This window comes from Hyaena hyaena, unplaced genomic scaffold (genome assembly GCF_003009895.1).
Source record: "Hyaena hyaena isolate Hyena2069 unplaced genomic scaffold, ASM300989v1 scaffold_55, whole genome shotgun sequence".
NCBI lineage: Eukaryota > Metazoa > Chordata > Mammalia > Carnivora > Hyaenidae > Hyaena > Hyaena hyaena.
The window spans coordinates 352319-370168 of record NW_024080687.1 but is presented as its reverse complement, the minus strand read 5'-3'; the positions used below and the strand labels follow the sequence as shown (position 1 = coordinate 370168).

The 17850-nt window shown below is 35.7% G+C and overlaps 1 protein-coding gene across 2 annotated transcripts in view; it reads left to right on the top strand.

Moving 5' to 3' along the window:
• LOC120231239 (CD2 associated protein) overlaps nt 1-17850 on the top strand; it is a 131641-nt gene that overhangs the window by 40003 nt on the left and 73788 nt on the right. For both annotated transcript variants that reach the window (XM_039231233.1, XM_039231232.1), the window contains exons 3-4: nt 8219-8372; nt 17463-17563. In XM_039231233.1, the coding sequence (XP_039087164.1) occupies nt 8219-8372; nt 17463-17563 (255 nt within the window). The remainder of the gene's footprint in view (nt 1-8218; nt 8373-17462; nt 17564-17850) is intronic.

Sequence of the window (17850 nt, the reverse complement as noted above, 5' to 3'; positions counted from 1 at the left end):
GGGGAGACAACAGCATGAAAGTAGGTAAACTGCAGCGCCCTTTTGGCTGATTGTCCAATATGTCGTAAAGATGATGGGTGCTAATTGGAAAACATTTTTCAGAGAAGATTTTGAAAGTAACACTTGAGTTGGTCTTTAAAGATAGGAAGTTAGATGCATAATTAGTGTGCTCTATGTCTGGCAGAGGTGCAAAATGTTTTGTGGTAAAAATAATGGATGGCTTATGACTGAATGAAAGTTTTTCTATGGGGGTGTGTATAATGGGATTTAAGGCCAAAAGTATGGATTGAAGCCAGTGTATAGTGCATTTTGAGTATCATTTAGAGGTATTAAGACTGTTTAAAAGATACTAGGGAAATCACAGGTTTTGGAGACAGGAGAAAGAAGAAAGAATGCTTTAATGGATTAATCTTAGTGAAAAGGAAAGATTTTTATTAAAGAGAGAGTTGAGGCTATAAAGTGTAGTAGAAGTGGTGCAGCGAAAACAGAAGCAAATGGATAGCTAGTAGGCATAATACCTTTTATTTGTGTTAAGAGTTTGCATGTTCCCATACGTTTTCTCACTTTATTCTGACATCTTTGAAAATTAGAGAATATGTCATTCATGCCCCAAATCAAACTTGTGATAGTTGGTGGGCCAAGGACTTGGTAGTAGATAGCTCTGTGACAGGCAAATATCAGCCTGTCTTTAGATGAGAAACATATTTTACGTAGCAGGTGCTGGTTATTAGAGAAATACGACCATTTTGTAACATTCCCTGCTTTTAAGAATCTAAGGACAAAGTGACATGAATCTTAGCCATTGAAATTCTTCAGTAGCATCGGCATAGTTGAAAGATGTTAGAATGGCAAGATTAAGTGCTTTTGATAACCTTTAGAATTGACCCTTGGAAAGAAAAATCAAACTGCTTCCTCAAAATGCAATTTTATGGAAATAAACTTTTCTCCCCCAGAACTAAATTTGAGATTGACATGAGGGCATTTCAAAGACTAAAGATGGAATGGAAACATGCAAAAAATGTAAAAATAAAAAGATACTTAAAAATGAAGCCAACTTGTAGTGCTTATATGAAGTTATCTGTAGGTAACTTTATAAAATGAAATCAGAGTTTCACTTTTGTTCTTCTGTCACCTCCATCCCTAGAAATTGTGCTGAAAAACAATGTTTAATTATACAAGTCAGGGAAAGTAGAAGGCCCAGTGTATCCGTAAGAACAGGATAGCTTACACCGTAGTTACATTACAGTCTCAGTGGTGGCATAACACAAGGAATACATGCTTCATATGAAATGTAGTCCAGCTAGTGAGTTATGTTTAATGTAAGTAAAACAAGAGCTTTCTTTCTCTATTCCAAGTAAGATTAGCAGCAACTTTAGCACCAAGTAGGGGATACTTCTCAGCTGTCTTTGAAGCCTGTAGTTTTCATCAAACACATGTCTCTTTTTACAGCAGTTGTGTAGCAGGATTTTCAATTCCTTTTAGATCATGAGTCTCTTCAGTATCCCTGTTAAAAAAACCCAATTTCCCAGGTACTCTATATTGAGCTATGTTTTAGTAAGATCATTGGCAGTACTGTGGTATAGCCTCCCCATACCCTGCTTTTCTTTTGTTTTATTCTTTTCTATTTGTGATTTATTCATTTATTCAAATATTTACTGAGGTTCTTTCTATGTGTTAGGACTTTTAATAGATGCTGGGGACACAGTAGTGGATAAAACAAGTTAGTTCCCTTCTCTTTGTGAATTTATTTTCAATGGTGGGTGGAAAACATGTGAAAAAAATAAATGAATAAGATGATAATTTTTGATAGTCATTAGTGCTTTGAAAGAGAAAAATTGAGTGGCGGGAGGTGGAAAATAGCATTTGATACTTTAATTTGGATGTTCTCGGATAGCAGCTCTGAGGTTATTTGGTCAGAAAAACCCAGAAAGGTATAGAGAGATTAGGAATGAAATCCTTTTGCAAAGGATCTTGATATTAGGAGCAGGTAGGCTTGCTGTGATAGATGTGGCTGCCAGCCCCTCTACCAGAGCTGTCAGGAAGATAATCATGACTTTAAGAAAGGAGCATGGCCTCTAGAGTCCGGCTGTATAGACCTCTGCTTGACTTCTTACTCCCTCCTCCCCTATACCCACACACATGCCTCCTGTGTGTTCTTCCTTAAAGGTGTTTCACTCTAGAGCATGCATTTCTTACTGTGGAAGTGTGGGGAATCCCCCCTGTTGGAGCTGTTGGTAGGACTTAGATTTTGACTGTCTACTTTGCATGTAGATACGTAATGAATTTATTATTCCATTATGTTATTTTTTTGCTCAGGAACTGTCCATTTCATAAAGGGAAAATCAGAGAAGGAAATCACCTACATTGTTAATTTAGTTAACAAATAGGTTTTGTTTTGTTTTGTTTTGGCTTGTTTTTGTCCCCACTACCTGTACTATACCAGGTACTGTTAAATCAGATGTTAATAATGAAATAGGTAATAAGAACTTTTCTAATCTCCATTAAGAAAAGCCAGTTGTTTTTTAAGTAAGGACAAAAATAAAGAGGAAAGTAATTAAAATGAGAAAATATGAGAAGCAGTTAGCTTGATTAGCCTGTTTCCCTAAACCGCATCTGTAGTCTTGGTGCTGGTTATCATGGAACAGATCAGGTCTGTTTAAGAGTGGGCCAACTGTGTGAGAAGCTAGACAATAGAAAAGCTTTTAGTGTGTTAGGATTTGTGTAAACTCTAGCTCCTTAGGGTAAAACTAATTTTGATAGGTCTTTTCTAGGGAACTAAAGTCTTGTATTTAGAAAAGTGATCTGGTGGAAATTATTATTATTACTGCTTTATTTTTTAAGCCCTTTGGAATGGAAAAGATAGTTCTAAGAAGATGAGGGGGCTCAATCAAATGCCTTTGGAAAGTTGTTTCAGTTACTGAGAAAGGAGAGAAAACAGACATTTGTCAGGACTTGTTATTAAAAGCTGAGGAGGATTTGCGTTCAAGTCTTGGTAGAAGTATTGGCAGTAAAACTATTAAAAAAATCATAAAATTGGTTGATGACCGTGGATCTAAATTTAAACTTTATTTTACTAAAGAGAGAACTTGTGCTGAAAAAAGAAAAATGAGTTACCTCCAACTCCAGTTTTCCACTCTGGTCTCCATTGACACTTGGAGAGGGGCTTCTGGTTACTGCTGGGTAGGGTAGGAGTTCAGGCTCCACTTGGCCTCCTTTGAATCCTTGACTGAAGGACAAGTGTGCCTCATTAGTGCTGCCTTGTGGCCTCCCCTGGCAATAGGAGGGGAAGGGGCTCATTCCCACCTGGTGGAGAAGAGAGTCTTGGCTCTCCACTTGGCCTTCTCTGACACCACCCTGGCTGGGGAGTAGAGTAGTGGTTGTGATTGGGGTATCTGGTTACAGCCTGGTAAGCTTGGAAGTCTAGGTCTACTTAGCTTTGGCTGGCATGGGTGGGGAGGGGGCTACGATCGTCTTTTTTTTTTTTTTTTTTTTCTGTGTTATTTGACTACAGTAGAGTGATTTTATTGGCCAAGAGTTTTCTGTCTTGGCTGGGCTACCCTTTTGTTGGTCTTTTGGCTGGAGAGAGCAGGCTTTTCTTGAGGATTCCCCCCTTCTCCTCTCATTGGCATTAACATGTTGCTGGCTTCTCCAGTAGTCAGTATAGAATATATGAGGCAAAAAGCAACCTAGTGTGCTCACTAACCAGGTTCTAAGGAACCTTGCAGTCTCTTGGCTGGCCTGTCTTCTTTTCATCACTTTTCAGAATACTTTTATCTATTTTTTTTAGATCTTTCTCCAAATGCCCTAGAACAGTTCAACTTGTAGCACTGCTATTTCTGAGCACACAAAATTTTTATTTAAAAAAAATCACTGAAATAATACATATTGAGACAGAATTCAAGGAATATAGAAGTGGCTGTTGTGAAAAGTACATTTCTTTCCTTACAGCCCTCCCCCAACCTCCTTCCACTTTTGAGAATTTGGCAGATACCTTCTACACTGCTATCTATAAAAATTATTTTTAACTGAATTACTTCTATTCTCTTCCAAACCCTTTATATCCTACGTTTTACACCATAAATTTAAATTCATAAACTATGTTAATGTTCACCTGGGACTTACCCTGGGAAGTTAAATTCTAATTTTTTCCCTTAAGGAGTTAATAAATTTTGTTCCTGCTAAGGTATTTCAAGTTGTAGAAATAAATTATAAAAAAAATTTTTTTTAATGTTTATTTTTGAGACAAAGAGACAGAGTAGAAACTAGGGAGGGGCAGAGAGAGAGGAAGGCATAGAATCCAAAGCAGTCTCCAGCTCTGAGCTGTCAGCGCAGACCCTGATGCAGGACTCAAACTCACGAACTATGAGGTCATGACCTGAGCCAAAGTCGGTCCTGTAACCAACTGAGCCACACAGGCACCCCTCAAGTTGTAGAAATAATTTAAATCAGGAAAGTTTGAGTGCTGGAAGCTAGGTTTCTGGGATATCTCCTGACCTTGGTTTTTGGATCAGCACTTGTCATCTGCTTGATCATGTTATCTGTGGCCTCAAGGAGTCTAGCAGCTGTGGGAAAAGGATCTCCATGTAGGCCTGATGTCTTTTGAGTCATAGATTCACTAGCCCTTGTTACCTGCAGTTCTTATCCTAAAATCCCTTCAACCTAGGACTGAAAGCACAAATAGCATTTGTGTGGAGATTATGTACATTGTCTTTTTGTTGGCTAGTTTTGCATTGATAGTAACCCATTTTATAGGAGATTTTTCTCATTTGTAGGTCAAAATGAAAAGTTTTTCTGAGTTTGTTAATACATGATACTCTTCTTTTTTTTAATTTTTTTTGATGTTATTTATTTATTTTTGAGAGAGAGAGAGACAGCGTGAGCAGGGGAGGGTCAGAGTGAGAGGGAGACACAGAATCTGAAGACAGGCTCCAGACTGTGAGCTGTCAGCACAGAGCCCAATGTGGGGCTCGAACCCACGAACCGTGAGGTCATGACCTGAGCAGAAGCCTGATGCTCAATCGACTGAGCCACCCAGGCGCCTCTACATGATACTCTTCTTAAGTGCGGATTCTTTTTCATTGGATTTCCTGGAATCATTTTTAAAATCAGGAAAGGAAATGAAGTTGGAGGAGAAAAGATGCTACTGTGTTAACATCTGTTTTATTTACTGGCTGATTAGGTAAAAGGAAGTAAAGGGCAGAAGAAGGAAGAAACACTGAGAACTTGACTAACACCTCATAGGTGCTCAGTAAAATTTGGTTGTGAAGATGATAGCCAAGGAGTAATTTGGAGGCACTGTGTGTTCAGGAATTAGGGAAGAAGGAAGTTGGTGAGGGAGTGTGTATGTATTTGGTGGTAGTGGATTGTAGCAGGAAGGGGTTCCAGAGGAGGAAGAGGTAGAGCCCAATGTAAACTTTACTTGTAGTTTTACTTAGAGCCTTGAGGTCACTTGGTACTTGTGGTAACATCTTAGTTGGCACTGTGTATTTGGAAGGTTGTAAACTTGAGGCTTCTCTATTCATTGTAGATTATGTATTTCTAATTCATTTTCCCCCTTGCCTTTTGTATTTTGTGTCCTCGGAAGATTTATTATATCTAACATTCTTGAATGTGATTATGTCTCTGTGAATATTGAAGGTCCTTAAAATGTTTCTAGATCTTGTGGCACCAGGGTGGCTCAGTCGGTTAAGCATCTGACTCCTTGTTTGGCTCAGGTCATGATCTCATGGTTCGAGAGTTCAAGCCTGGCTTTTTGCTGACAGAGCAGAGCTTGCTTGGGATTTTTTCTCTCTCTCTCTCTCTCTGCCCCTACCCTGCTCGAGTACGCACGTTCTCTCTCTCTCTCTCTCTCTCTCTCTCTCTCTCTCTCTCTGTCTCTGTCTCTCTCTGTCTCTCTGTCTCTCTCTCTGTCTCTCTCTCTCTGTCTCTCTGTCTCTCTCAAAATAAACTTGAAAATACGTTTCTAGATCTTGAGCAATTTTTGCTTGCAATTTTTTTAGAAACAAGAAATATTATCTCAGTATATCTTACTTATTCATGTGGTTAATCTTTATTAAAAGATCACACAAATATTTAACATTATGTAGCCAGTGACCTGGATAGAATCATGATTTATACCCAGGTCTTCTGTCTCCTGAACTTGTACTTTTAATCACATTTGGTCAAATTGGAGTTACTTTCCTAGTGGAACAAAATTTGAATGTCAAGCCATTTCTGGTGTCCTGTATTAGGAAACAATAGCTCTCAGAGACAGGACCTTTTTGTTGTTGTTGTTAATATAGATAGCTTTTGAGACAGTATTCAAAGTGAATACATTTTAGCATATTGATTTGTAAGTACCGTTCTTTATAAAGATTTTATCCTTTTATGAGTTTGAAAAATACTTAGCACAGTCTGAAAACTGTGAGGTTTTCAGGTGTCTGGTATGTTATGTGTTAATAGCGAATTGAAGTATTTTTCCTTAAGTGCATTAACAATAAAAAAGAAGTGGCCTACTTTGAAATAGTGTCTTCCCTGATTTGTACTTTAATAATTTTTCACAATTCTTTACCAAGGTAATGGTTTGCCCAAAATGAAAACCTTTTTCTTATTGTAAGATTATATGCATTGTTACGAAAAAAACCAAATCAGGGGCATCTGGGTGGCTCAGTCGGTTAGGCGTCTGACTTTGGCTCAGGTCATGATCTTGCAGTTTGTGAGTTCGAGCCCCACATCGGACTCTGTTCTGACAGCTTAGAACCTGGAGCCTGCTTCAGATTCTGTGTCTCTCTCTCTCTCTCTCTCTCTCTCTCTCTCTCTCAAAATTAAATACACATTAAAAATATATAAAAAAAGAAAAGTAAAACAAAAAACAAAGGAAACGTCAGACACTTCTAAATGGTGTAAAGAAGTGAAAATTGTCTGAAATCCTACCAGATAGAGAATAATAACTGGTTAACATTGTGGTAGCAGTAAATACCTGGAGATCGAATTCTTTGTTAACTTTCTACATGAAAAATATCTTCTGGTTAGTAATTTGCTTTTTTAATGGTTACCTTTAATGAACAGAAGTTGTTAATTTTAATATCAAATGTGAGTGAGGAATCCAGTTTTCTCCCAGCCCTCTAAATACGAAACATTAGTTTTATAAGCATCATGTATTTTTCTTCACTTTTTGTCTGTTAGAAATCAAGCTTGTCTGTCTATGGACTATTCTGTTTCATTTATCAGTATGTTTGTTTTTATGGTAGTACCTCACTGTCTTAATTTATAGTATTTTATAACTTTTTTTTGATCTCTTACTTTAAAAAGAAAAAACCCTCACCTATTTTCCCCCTGAAGTATTCTGGCTGTTCTTGCTCTTTTGTTCTATACAAGTTTAAAACTAGTGTATTGCTGTCCCAAGTCTGTGATAGTCATTGGATTGCATTGCATTATCATATCAATTTTAGGGAGAATTGATAACCTTGTGATAATTGAGTTTTTAACCACTGAATATCATGGTTTGACTTCCCTTTTGTATGTCTCTTCTGTTAGTTTCATACTTCTTTTCTTGAAGGTTAGCATATTTTCTGTTAGACCTATGACTTAGAACAAGGTTCATCAGGCTACAGCCCACTGGCCAAATCTAATACGACCTGTTTTTATAATGTCCATGAGCTGAGAATCCTAGTTAAGAATTTTATAAATAGTTGGAAGAAATCACATGAACAGTATTTAATGTCATGTGAAAATTGTATGAAATTGAAATTTTAGTGTTCATAAATAAAATTTTGTTGGAACATAGCTGTGCTCATTCATTTAAGTATATAAGTGCTCTTGCTCTACAAATGACACGGTTCATTTTTCCAACAGATTATATGGCCCATATATCCTAAAATATTTTACTATCTAACCCCTTATAGAAAAAGTTTGCCCACCCTGACTTAGAATTATTGTTTGCTTTATTGCTTATGTATCTCAGTTTTTTTGTATCTTGGGGTGGAGATGGTGTTTTAGCCTCTTTTTCTTTACCTCTGTCTTCAGTTCTGAGAAGATTTAAACTCATGATGACTCACGGCTACCAAAGCGTGTTACATACTTTAGTGGTGTGTGGGGAAGAGAAAAATGTTGAAGAGTGTTGATAATCATGTTTTATATAATAATCACTGTTCCTGTTTTTTGGTGTATTTTACATTTGAGGATTTAATTTAAAAAAATACAACTTAGTTTGCCTATTTACTCTTTTCCCCTTTTATAGGAAATTAAGAGAGAGACAGAATCCAAGGATGACAGTTTGCCCATTAAACGGGAAAGACATGGGAATGTAGCAAGTCTCGTACAACGAATAAGCACCTATGGACTCCCAGCTGGAGGAATTCAGCCACATCCGCAGACCAAAAACATTAAGAAGAGTATGTAAATAATTTTTTCTGTTTAAATAATTCAAAATAAAGGATGTTTGATAACTGTTTATAAGTTATGTTAAGAAAAATTAGCTTAACCTTTTGTAGCAGACTGTAGAAACTTGGTATATATTCACATGTTACTAGTTATTGGCCCTTGTAATAATTTTTCATAAGATAATTGAGCATGAGCTACAGATGACTATTTATAGGAATTATAAATTAAAATATGAGGCTTTTCTTTCTTATTAGCCTTACAGGCTCTGTTGAATAAGTAATGCTTTGCCTTAAGTTTATTTAATGGGATGCTTCATGTCTGCTCATCTTTAAGCATGCTTCATGTCTGCTCGTCTTTAAGCAGTATTGATGGAAGAATTTTGCTAGTATGTTTTCTTTATGGTTAGACATCTGAACGTATACTCAGTTTTCCAAAGTTATTGGTCCAGCAGAGTGCCCTTTAAGTATTTGGTATTCTATAAATATGTTAAGAACATTTTGGCATAGAGAGAGAGCACCACATTTGAAATCAGACATGAGTGTGGAGTCCATCTTAATGACCTTAGATCATTTAAACTCCTGAGTTTTGTTTTGCTGCTGGTGAGAAAATGGTAAAAAACATAGTATTGCTGTTTTCAAAATACAGTATTGGGAAAGACTTATTAAAAAATAGTATTTAGCAATAAACATGTACAAAATACAACACAGTGGGAGCAGATAGTGTTTTCACGCAGTATGACCTGAAGCCCCTTGAGAGATTGAATATTGATTACTATGATGAGAGTTAATAAGTAGTAAATGAGTATTTAACCACATTTTACCTTAGATCAGTATCTTTGATATTGTGGGTTGTAAATCCCTTATGGAACCGAGTAGTCCACAGTGAAGAAATTTGTTCACATACATTTTACAAATGTAAGACTATGATTTTATAGTCTCCTTATATCTTGTTACTTTCTGACTTTCTGTGCTACTGTCTTTGAAGTTTGGGGGAAAACTTTACTTTCTAGAAGCTGTCAACCTTTGATTATTTCCATAAAATGAAAACAGATTTTCATACAAATGAAAAAGATTTCATGACAGGAGGACAGACCAATTAAGAGGTTCTGTTTGTTTTTTGTTTCCCAGTAAACATAGTGTACACATAGTGTTTAGATAGTACCCATACTGCTTTCAGCTACTGTCTGAAGGTGGACAGTTTCAGTAGTTTTAATTGTCCTGGATGTTCAGACTCTGTTTGTTGCAATACTGGGGGAAAGATTATAGAGAGTATGTTCATGTCCTATGGGTGAACCTGTATATATGTGCAGAGGAGAATTTTTAGGCCCATGGAAGGGTTACTTATGACCTGTTTTATAAAATCCATTTACCACTTTCTTTAGCTTTGCTGAGCTAAAGAAGGAACAGTTTTCTTAAGTAGAGGCTAGACAAAGGGCTTCAAGTTTATGATTATTTTATTCATTTTGTCTCCTAATAGGAAAGGACACACTACATTTTACCTTCCTCAAGAACACTGGTCATAATTCTTTTTCTTGTGAAAGAAAACCTGTTATGTAGTTGGTGCCAGGAGACTTAAACTTTTCCTTAGGATCGTCCATAACTTGTTTTTAAGCGCATGTGCTACCAGGACAAAATTGGTCATTTGGCGCTAACTAACATGTAAAACAGGATGCAGATTGCTTTTGCTTTGATTGCTTTTCCAGGAAAAGCAAGCTAATGTGTTTTTTTTTAATCTGATTTTTTTCATTACTGTTTGTGTCATATCCTTAAGTCACAAAATAGACCAGTTATTCAAAAGGTGCTTTACTGTAATGTTAAATAGTAGGGGATACTACTGACCAATACTATTAATAATTTTTTAAAAACCCTGCAAAACTATTGTAAAGATTGACAGTAATAATCACTGCAATGTGAATGTTCAATTTTAATTTCTGTGTGCCAGGGCAAGTGAGATCTGCATGTATATTAAATGTTGTATAAGCAGCTAAAAAGGAGAATTTCAGATACATCCCGTGGTGTTTTAACTATCTGGAAACTGAACTTGTTAGCTATTTTTCTGTAGTTTCCAAAGCCAAAAAAGTGTCATTTTTTTTTTTTTTTATGAAGTCTAGTTACAAAGCCATTGAAACTTATGCTGTTGTGTATAAGTTAACCATAATAACTGGTAAAACACACAGGTGTTTTCTAGTGTGAGCACAGAATAATGTTTTCCAGGACAATTACTGTAAGTTGCTAAAGTTATAGAAGAGAACAGATTTACACATCTAATAGCAAAAACAGATACTAGTCACATAGAAGAGAACAGATTTACACATCTAATAGCAAAAACAGATACTAGTCACATTGCTGCTAGACCCTTATAAAATCTGGCAGAGATAATGGTTGTAGAATAACATTACTTAGTGAGTAAATAATTGACATCTTTCTACATCACAACTCTGTATTCTGTCCAGTGAGGAATTTAGTAGATATTTAACTTTGCATTTGAAAAAAAATTGATGCCAGATGTGAATCTACTCTTGTTGTAGGTAAGGGAAGATATCATTGCTTGTAACTTCGTATTCCTTATTAGTGCTGAAGAAGTGATTTTTATCTAGTTAATAATTACTTTCAGTATAAGAGATACATTGAGATTGATACTACAGAAGTGATTTTGCTGTATGAAAAATTAGTTGACCAGAATGGCAGTCATCAGTGTTTTATTTTTAGAAAATAGTTTCTAGCACATACTTTGCTTCCTGATTCTGAGTTAGTGCTAAAGAAAATAATGAAAATTCTGAATATCATCAAGATACGGTCATTGACTATACATTTTTACAGCATACATTAAATAAGTATATGGGCATACTAGCACAAGGCTCTTCTCTTTGATATTAAAATATTCTGACTCAAAAGGGGAAAAAGACTCATCTGACTCCTCTCAGTTTCTCAAATGAATAGGATAGGGTGTTCTGACTTTCTATTTTCTTTTGAAATCTTATAGGAAAGTTGAAAGAATAATTGTACAATGAATATTTTATATGCTGTACTTAATTTTGCTGTTAACATTTTTCACAGTGTCTTTATATCTGTATATGTGTATATAAAATACATTTTTAGCTGGATCAGTTGCAAGTTTGTTTTAGACATGTTACCTTGTAATCACTGAATATTTTTCTTCGTGATGGTGGTGATAATCTAAGATTTTGATTGTTGTAATCAAGAAGTATATCAGCAGTGTAGATAGAATCTTCAAACAGCTTGAATCTTTCAATTAATGATCTAGGCAGTATGAGTTTTTTTTTATTGCTGAGGATAAGAAAAATAATTTAAGGAAAATTCAGCCACTAAGAAAAGAAAATAGTTCTGTTTCTTAGCATTTGATTATTTTCTTTGCTTACTGGAGAAAGAAGTTGGTAAAAAAAGATTTTTGACATCAGAAAAGTTTCAGTGCTGTAGTAAAACATGAAGATAAAATTTCCAGAACCAAATGGAATCAAAAGTAGATCAGGAATCCTTTTGCTGCTGTCTGTGAAATTTTGGCATTTAACCTAGCTTCTGAATGTGGTATGTTCTTCATTTTAGTCTTTGATGGGGAGATTAAAAATTGTAATCTTAAGTGAGGAATGGTTCCATAATTTGGGAGCTTGGTTTGATCTGAATGTTTAGGTCTGTTTTTCAGAACCATGAAAATATTTGCCATTCTTGATGGACCTGTATTTCTTAAGATTTTCTGTTTTAGTAGGAAAAATTGGAAAGTAACTTTACTGAGTGTAAAATATTATAGAATTTGGTTTTTGTTTTTCAAAAAAATAAAAAATATATTATTTTTAATTTTTATTTCTTTTTGGGGGGGGAGGGGCAGAGAGAGGGAGACCTAGAATCTGAAGCAGTCTCCAGGCTCTGAGCTGTCCATACAGAGCCTGATGAGGGGCTTGAACGCAAGAATCATGAGATCATGACCTGAGCCAAACTCAGATGCTTAAACTGACTGAGCCACCCAGTTGACCCAAAATACAAAATATTTTTAAAAAGATTTTTTGAAAAGCTTTCAACATTGATATGTTGAATGCTTTAATACCCGTGAATTTGAAGACTATGAGAACAGTGTTACTGTGGGCAATCAAATCTACCAGGTAAAGCTGTGTATGGATGATGATTCAAAATTTATAGTCTAATAGGGGAAAACATAAAGTTACTATAAAACAGGAATGATAGTTTTGTAGGTTTTAGGGGTATCAACATGTCAGGTAAATACTATAATAAGTGCTCAATAAATGTTTGTAATTATTATTATAGTGTTTAAAGTATGCAGCTATGATTCAAATAAAGGGGCAGTTCTGTACTGGGTTGTCAAGCAAGGTATATTTAAGCCTTTGTTAGGTAAAAGTTGTCATTCACATGAAGTCTGGGGATTATGACATTCCAGGTAGAATCGCTACCTTAGAAAAGAAGATCCATAGAGATAAGCAACTACATGGTATTTACTACAGGTAGTAGATTACATGAACTATCTTAAAGCACTTTGTAGTCTGTAAAGGAAGCAGCATTGATGAAGGGGAAGAATAAAAGGCTTAAAAGTCGTATGTGGGTATGATTATCGTTTTGCCTCTTTTTAGCTCTTTGGTGTTGGACAAATTATTTAACTCCTGATTTCCTATTTCTCACTGGAAAAAGATGATGACAACAAACTGTATTATCTGTTGTGGGGGAGATGTTTGTGAAGGATTTAGAGTAGTCTGGTACATAAAAGGCATGAAAGTATATCCCTGATGTTTTTCCTGTACCTCCTTTATCTTCCTCCTTGTCAATAGCTTTATGTATAAAACATTGATTTGACAAATTTTATTTCTTTGTGGATCTGAAAAGCTATATAGAGGTTGATTGTGATAAAATACTGTTTATAGTTACTTTAAAAATGGACTTATATTCAGGTATCCTTTTATTAACTAGTCTTGTACATGCTGTTTTCTTTTGTGCTTAGCAGAGGTTCTGATACAGTGTAGGAATTCAGTAACTACTTATGAGTAGATACTGTGTATGCCTGTTGAAGTATAAAAAATCTCAAAATTCCTTTCATTGTGCTGGCAATTAATATATGAACTCAACATAGGCAGTCACTTCAACTTATGAGTAAACTATATTTAAATATGGAATCATGAACATTTTTGCTTTTTTAAGTGGCTCATATTTTGTAGCGAAAATAAGGGCTTTTCAGATGTTTTTATCTAATATGGCTCTTTGAAAAATAAAAAAAATTCTTTGCAAATAATTTTGCAAACTGCTTTGGAGAACATTCTGGTGAATTATGCTCAGTGTGAGTAGGAAGAAGAAACACAAACTCGAAGTTTCCTTTTTTTTTTTTTTTTTTTTTACCTTTTAATGTTTATTTTTGAGAGAGAGAGAGAGAGAGAGAGAGAGAGAGAGAATTTGAAGCAGTCCCCAGGCTCCAGGCTCCAAGCTGTCAGTGCAGAACCCAATGCAGCGCTTGAGCTCACGAACCGTGAGATCATGACCTGAGCCAAAATTGGGTTGGACACTCAACCGACTGAGCCACCCACATGCCCCACAAACTCAGTTTCTGGTTAAGATATAACTAGGCTCCTCAAAGTTAATTGATCTGCTTGGGAGCAGGGATATTAATTCTTTATCCACTTTAAATAATTTAAAATTATTAATATCCATTAAAAAGAAGCAAGCTACATTTTTTTAAAGGCCTAAGATTATCAAAATGATAGAAAGGATTTTCTTTGAAGTGCACCCTGAGCAGAAGAGAATTTCTTTTCAGTAATGTAGATCATTTTCCCTTCATCTGTGAAGTGCTAATGAGAGAGAACACATTTATGGACTCATTTTCTCAAGCTCACTTTAACTTTCAAAAGCATTTAGGGACTATATTTATCTATGATCTAAGAGATGAGAAGCTTTCTTACAGTATGCATAAAAGCCACTATTATTACTTAAAAATTAACTGAGATGTGATGAAAAGTGACATTTGAAAAAATTTAAACTCTAGGTTAGTTATTAAAGTATGGCTAGTGTTTATTTTCTTTGGTTCCTTCTATTGTAAAACATTTTTAAACTCAGATATAATTATTCTTTTCTGAAGGGGAAATAATTACTGAGGTGTAAGTGTTTCTTATTTGGAGACTCAAGATCCTTCTTCTTGATTGTCATGTCTGTTTTGCACCACTTTCATGGTGTTGATTGCATGCAATATGCTTCTTCTATTGGATTTATTTTTTTCTTGATGAACAATCTCATAGATCCACAAAAAGGTCAGAGCTCGAGTAACTGTCATAGCTAATCTAGTCCAGCTCTTTTATTTTGTAGTTCAGGACATTGATTCCCAGAGAATTGAGGTCAAATAACAAGGTAATGACCGCTGTACTAGAACCCAAGTCTTCTGACTTCTAAACTAGTGTTATTGCTTTCATAGTGTGGCATTTTTGTTTTACTATATAAAAAAGTGTATTTGGAGTTGTTTTGATGTAGTTAAGTTGTATCTATGTAGACTCCTTCTCCGGAGTCTCTTCTGTTGTCAGCAGCAACCACCTCCTTAGAATCCTTGTATTCCTTGTGTTATCACCTCATTGGGAAACCTGTTTTATCTAGAATGTCTGCTACGTCTTTTCTACCTTGTTGTATTGTATTATCTCTAATTGTATAACTCTGTTACCCTTTCTTCTTTGAATTCCTCCATATCTGCTCCAGTTCAAACCTATCCTTTCTGTTAATTTTGGTGATATTTGTAGCTTGCACTAAATATTTACTATCTCATTATGTATTTGTGTTTTATTACTAATTGTTTCCTGTTCCCTAAATTCAGTTAGTTTCGTGACTGTATTTAAATTATTAAGAAAAATCTTAGGATTGTTGGTGGTAAAGGGCTGATGGAATCAATCATACTGTTGGCATGATATTTCTTGGCATTGATGCTGTATGGTTAGGCCTAGATAATTGTTCATTAATTCATTCAAAAATATTTAATCGAAGTGTCTGGGAGGCCTAATTAGTTGAGGGTCTGACTTCTGATTTTGGCTCAGGTCTTGATTCCAGGGTTGTGGGATCAAGCCCTGCATCAGGCTCTTCACTGAGCATGGAACATGCTTAAGATTCTCTCCCTCCCTGTCTCTTTCTTTCCCTCCCTCCCCCCCTTCTCTTTGTCTCTCTCTCCTGCTCATGTGCTCTTTCTAAAAATAAAATTAATCTTTAAAAATGTACATATATATTTAATGGGCCTAGCATAAGCCAGGTGCTAGGCTGGGTGCTGGGGAGAGAGCATTTAACAAACTCAGTGCCCATTTATCTTTAGCCTACAGATTACAGGAAGTACATGCAAGAAAATAAATCATTATGATACATTGAAAAGGAAACGGTGAGGTTTCAGTAATAGGTAGATAGTAGAAGTAAACAGTGTACGTATATAAGCACAAAGGAAGAGTCCCTAATCCAGAAAGCTATTTTGGAAGAAGTTTTCTCCAAGTTGAGACCTCAAGATGAGTTGAAGACAGAGAAAGGTGGACTTTGTGGATGAAAGTAAAGTTTCTTTGGCAAAAGAAACAGTATATTTAGGGGCACCTGGGTGGCTCAGTCAGTTACATGTCCGAATTCAGCTCAGGTCATGATCTCACGGTTCATGGGTTCTGGCCCCACATTGGGCTCTGTGCTGACAGCTCGGAGCCTGGAGCCTGCCTCAGATTCTGTGTCTCCCTCTTTCTCTACCCTTCCCTTACTCACGGACATGCGCTCTTGCCTTCTCTCTCTCTCTCTCTCTCTCTCTGTGTGTCTCTCTCAAACAAACATTAAAAAAATTTTTTTTAAAAGAAGCAGTATATTTAAGTCTCCGAAGCAATAGGGTTTGTAATTTTCAAGCAATTAGAAATCAGTATAATTAGATCATTGAGTGCAAGATGGAGAATCCCCTAGGAGATACTAAAGTGCAGATTCTGATTCCGACTGCTATAACAGGCTGCCATAACAAAATATCCCAGACCATGTGGCTTAAACAACAAAAGCAATAGTATTTTCTTACAGTTCCAGAGGCTAGAAATCTAAAATCCAGGTGCTGTCAGAGTTGGATTCTGGTGAGGTCTCTTTTCCAGACTTGCAGGTCATGTCTTTCCCCTCACATGGCTCCTGTATATGTGTGTGCACAGGCACACATGCACAGTTAAGTGTGTGTGTGGAGTAGGACTCCACTTTTATGTTATTTGACTGTAATTACCTTCCCAAAGGCCCTGCCTCCCAATACAGTCAGACACAGTTCAGTCCATAACAGGTAGGTCTGAGGTGGAGCCTGCATTTCTAAGCACTGAGGTGATTGTTGCTGCTGGTCTGGGGAACAGAGTACTTTGACTAGCAAGAAGTAATCCTTTAATCACTTAATCCTAGTCATCTATCCCATAGGTACTTCAATGATTAAGTTGTAAAGGTGGGAGTGAATCTCAGTTCTCAATTCTTAGAGTTTGAAAGAAGTTGAGAACCTCAAACTGCATGGTTAATAAATTATCTTTACTAGCCTGAATAAATGAAGCTTGCTTGAAAAGTTAAAGTAAAATATGTTGTTAACTTTACCTGTGTGAGTTTGATTTTATCTGTCAGAAAGTAGAGCTGTTAAAGAAGATAACATATATTTTGGATTTATTCATTTTGTATCTTTTTAACACAGACACTCTTAGTGCATTTTGGGTATTCCTAGACTTTGATCAGAAAGTAGTCTGAAAATTACTGTCTTGGAGGACAGCTTATCTGTGATAAAATTTGTTTTGCCAACAGTGTCTCTTATTGTATGTGTTTTTAGTCTCAAAGTTGGCATTGGATATTTTACTTTTGTCTAATTGGTGGAATCATATGTATAAATAGAGTTCATGGCTGAGAGACTTGTACCTTATTTGTAGTTGGTTTGAATTTATTTTGGCATGAGTAGATTATAGTGTGGAGGCAAGGTGAAAAGCTGGCCAGAACTGATTGTGGTTAACTGCTTAGAATGCTTACATGTTTTGATTTTTATTCAGACATATAAATTCTGTGGCAGTAAATACAGTGTGTAAATAAAAGTGTTGTTATTTTATTTTAATGATCTTTCTTAACTTAATTTTGTTACTATGTTACTTCCTCTAGAGACCAAGAAGCGTCAGTGTAAAGTTCTCTTTGAGTACCTTCCACAAAATGAAGATGAACTGGAGTTGAAAGTGGGAGATATTATTGATATTACTGAGGAGGTAAGGAAGACATAGAGGAAGCAGGAGTTGGAATTGATGCTCTAGGTGTTAGAAAACTGATTTGTAAGAATATTAATTTTTCATTAGAACCTTTTTTTTTTTGCCAGTTTCATTGCTTTTTATACAAAAACACAGGTTTTAAGTTTTAATGTTTCTTTAGTGACTTAATGTAAGGTTGTCTTATCTTTTGGAATAAAGTTTTACTCATTCTTACTACACTGGTCCTGTGTACTGTATTTGTATTTGTATGTATTGATTTCAGGAGTAAAAAATTTTAAGGTAAAGAT